The sequence below is a fragment of the Aethalodelphis obliquidens genome, unplaced genomic scaffold, assembly GCF_003676395.1.
Source record: "Aethalodelphis obliquidens isolate GAN/ISIS:26980383/991018 unplaced genomic scaffold, ASM367639v1 scaffold1, whole genome shotgun sequence".
NCBI classification, from domain to species: domain Eukaryota; kingdom Metazoa; phylum Chordata; class Mammalia; order Artiodactyla; family Delphinidae; genus Aethalodelphis; species Aethalodelphis obliquidens.
Window position 1 is genome coordinate 14,604,071 of NW_020837945.1, and position 4,339 is coordinate 14,608,409.

Genomic DNA, 4,339 nt, shown 5'->3' on the forward strand with positions numbered 1-4,339 from the left:
TAATTAGCAATCCACAATGGAAATTTTGACACATAATTACAACATTGCTTAGACAATAGTAATATGAGAAATACTAACGCTGAATGCAGTATTTCTTGGCACACCTCTGGCTACGTTCTTATTGGCTGAGAAACAATTATATATGACTAGTAAGTAATTCATACGTAGTATGAAGTGAATGCGAGTGTACAAGGGCAGCATGCATGTACAACAGGTACTTCTAGTTAAGCCACGTTCAGTCACTGCTGCCGGTTTGGACTAAAGTGTTCTTGGCAGTAACAGTGGAGAACATCATCAGAGATCGCTGAAGCCTCACAGAGGGCTCCCCGTTCTGGGACGTGAGCAGCTTCCCTTGCTGATTGGATCTGTGTTTAAAGCAGAGGCAATGACATTTAACCCGCTGCAAATCGCTGGACTGGTTCTTGGGTTCTTCGGCATGGTGGGGACTCTGGCCACAGCACTTCTGCCTCAGTGGAGAGTATCAGCTTTTGTTGGCAGCAACATTATTGTCTTTGAAAGGATCTGGGAAGGGCTCTGGATGAACTGCATCCGACAAGTCAAGGTTAGGTTGCAGTGCAAGTTCTACAATTCTTTGCTGGCTCTCCCATTTGACCTGGAAGCAGCCCGTGCCCTCATGTGTGTAGCTGTTGCCTTATCTCTGATTGCTCTGCTTATTGGCATCTCCGGCATGAAGAAGATTCAGTGCAAAGACTCTAACGAGAGGGTTAAAGCATATCTTCTGGGAACTTCTGGAGTCCTCTTTATCCTGACGGGCATCTTCGTTCTCATTCCGGTGTGCTGGACAGCCAATATCATCATCAGGGATTTCTACAACCCAGCCGTCCACATAGGTCAGAAACGAGAGCTGGGAGCGGCACTCTTCCTTGGCTGGGCAAGTACCGCTGTCCTCTTCATCGGAGGGGGTCTGCTTTGTGGGTACTGCTGTTGCAACAGAAAGAAGCAAAAGAACAGATATCCAGCCGCTGAGCATCCTGCGCCACACACAGATAAGCGACCACAGAACGGGACAGTGCTTAGTAAGACCTCCACCAGTTACGTCTAACACCTGCTTTTCACTCAAACTGTGGGTTATGATCAGTGTGTTTTATAGAGTCTTGCCAGAAACTGTAAGTACATCAGGCAGGAGAACTTGCTTTACGACTGTTTTTAAATTGAGATGAAAAGTTTAAAGGGCATATAGATTGTAGTCACCTGTGATAGGAATAAAAATGACTTGCTTTAGACATTCTGACCTCATGTGTATTAAATGCATTTACTATTACTGGACTCAAATAATAATCCCCGTTCCAATTTGTGTAATCTAAAATCAAGTATGTCCATAATCCTTAGTATAATGATAGACTCTTTTTTTGTCCACAACCATATATTATCTGTTAAGAAATCCGAATTCTATTGTAATTCATAAGCCCTAGCAATAAAACATGTTCTAAAATATAACCTAACTTATTTTTTCTCCAAATTATTTCTTACACTAACATGGTAACAACTAAATTGATGACTTTTTTTCTTTTTAAAACAAGCTGCAAATAATAGACATCAAATAAGGACTTTTAATTGAATTTATCAAAATATGAAAATGTTTGTTCAGTGAAAAGAGTTGTTTCTCCTTTAGGAAACTCAAATGTACTAGAAATTAAACACTTTTAGGGAGAAGGAAGCTCTAATCTCTGTTAGGATATTTAAGAAGATGATTTTAAAGCATCTAACTTATACAGTTAAACTTGCTTAGAATTATATATTCAAATGAAAATAATTTATAAATGAAAAATAATATGCTCTCAGAACCTCTGATGTGCACCTACAAGCAAACAGAATTATCTGTCTTGATAAGACACATCAACAGAATACTATGAACTCTCAATTCTCATCAACAGGAAATACAGTCCCAATTAGGGAATTGAGGTTTGGGTGTTGAAGGGACTGGTTTCTGTTCCTTGTTTTATTCTTTAGTCATTGCACAGGTCTACATACTCTAAGTAAAATGAAGAATCAAGGTCATGATTGAGGCAGTTAGTCAGGCCAGAGTAAGTACCTCCTTTTGTATTCTCTAATAAATAAATAGGTATGGATAAAGCATTTTGTTTTGCTTGAATTATATGCATTATTTTCTCAATTCTTCACTTCCCGTGTATTTAACATGCTAATATTGGGTCATAAGTGTGGGGCTTGGGTGAGATGGATAGACAAGTGTTTGTGGGGCAAGACCACCCCTATGCGATGCTTCTGAATATCTCCAGTGTCTTGTGAACCAATTAATGTTTATATATTTTAACTCTTCAAATTTTAACTCTTCAAATTTTAACTCTTCAAATATTGTGTTTATTTTATAATAAAGATGTATTTCATTTACAACATATAATTTCAGTGAAGAGATTAAATTTGTTCACCAAATATTTATTTTATGTCCATGCTTATTACAATAAAATAATAAAATAAAATAGTTACATATTTTCAATAATGTTGGTCTATTTCCCTGCGGGGTTAATTTGAAAATGAAGTTCTGTCCTCAAAAGGTCATCTAGTAACTCTGAAGCATTAAATCAGAGATAACTCAAGCCTAGATGTTAATGTCAAACCCTCATTCCATTCTACAAACCACCAGCAAGACTTCAATAAGGCAAACCCTTGGCAATATAAAACTGTATTTTAAAAATTAGTAATACATTAATGATATAGGCCAAATAAATGTAAATGTCTTCAAATAATAGCAATAAAAATAAGAAAACCAATAATTTAGATAGATTTTTTCTAAGATTGCTTTATTTTTCAGTCTTAATTGAGAAAGACCAAAATATTGGGCATGTTGAAAAGGAGTCATTTATCTTACACAAGCAAATACATAAGACATCAGGACAAGCAAGATATATGCTTAAGGATTGTCATGGAATCATTTGTCTTACCCTTTGGCTCACTAGAAGAAGTAATTAGTATGGCAGGATGGGTTCCAGAATCTAAATGAGGCATGATATCCTGCTAGTCAGAGAATCAAAGAGTAAAATTGTGTAACTCTAGGTAGAGTCATAAAGTTACTAGAGACAACATTAGCTACTGAATATGGGGCAAAGTTTTAGGGACTAAGAATTCTTTTCCTTGCCCTTTCATTAATCAGAGTATACTTTGGAAACAAAAACAATTGTTCCTTCTCTCTGCTGCACTATTTTTCCTTCTACACCAAAAAAAATTAATAATTTTCAACGAATTTCAAGGTGCATTGTAGATGTAAATATCACACCACAAACCCAGCTATGGAAGAAATGCATCTTCTTTTTTAAATCCAACTTAAATTCAACTTCTTGGGTATTTTCCCATGTATTACACAGTTTGGGGGGTCTTCTGCAGGGATAAGCAGCAGCTGAGTGGTAGGTTCAGGGGATCAGTCCATGATCATCACTCCATAGATGTACTGAGATGATGTCTATTATACCTGCCCACAAGGTCCCTTTAGGCTTCTCTGCTCGGTCGATTTTCTGTCATGCTTGGCAATTGTTTTTTGAGACTTTCTTGTTCTGGGCTGCTTGGATCGGTGGATTTCAACCCTGGCTGCATATTAATAGAATTGCCAGAGGAACTTTGAAAAACTACCAAAGCAGCCAGTGTCCAGATGACCTATGACATCATTTCCCAGAGTCATGGCAGGAATCTGACCTCCTGACTTGGTTACCAGCTGTCTACAAGCAGTGGTAAAGCAAATTTTGCCTTCTCCCGTAGGAATTTTTTAAAAAATATCACCTCCACAAATCTCCTCCTCCATTGTCAAAAATTTTATACAGGGGCTTCCCTGGTGGCGCAGTAGTTGAGAGTCCGCCTGCCGATGCAGGGGACACGGGTTCGTGCCCCGGTCTGGGAAGATCCCACATACCGCGGAGTGGCTGGGCCCGTGAGCCATGGCCGCTGAGCCTGTGCGTCTGGAGCCTGTGCTCCGCAACGGGAGAGGCCACAACAGTGAGAGGCCCACGTACAGACAAAAAAAAAAAAAAAAAAAAAATTATACAATTTCATAGACGCTTAGGCATTCAGAAGCAAAAATGCATAAATAAAGACTGAAACTTCTCTAGGCGATTTTGCTTTCAGTTTTGCTATCTACTCCCTATCTAGAGAACCAGTGAAATGCATTGCTAACTGCCCTCTGGAATGGGGACCACAGAGAGGGGGGAAATATAATATTATCTAGCCACACATGGTTAAAATGTTTTAAAAGATTAACCCTTTGTAGGTTACAAATTTAATTAAATGCACACTAATAATGCTTTTCTTTTGCAGAAAGATCTTGATACATTTAAAAATATTTTGTTGGGCTCGCTTGCTCTCCGCAGCTACC

General features: G+C 38.4%; 1 protein-coding gene across 1 annotated transcript; it reads left to right on the forward strand.

Moving 5' to 3' along the window:
• Nucleotides 1-236: 236 nt before the first annotated feature.
• On the forward strand, nucleotides 237-2,378 carry CLDN17 (claudin 17). Its single transcript, XM_027101461.1, has one exon. It carries the CDS (start codon nucleotides 386-388, stop codon nucleotides 1,061-1,063), a length of 678 nt encoding a protein of 225 aa, XP_026957262.1. The 5' UTR covers nucleotides 237-385; the 3' UTR covers nucleotides 1,064-2,378.
• Nucleotides 2,379-4,339: the final 1,961 nt, after the last annotated feature.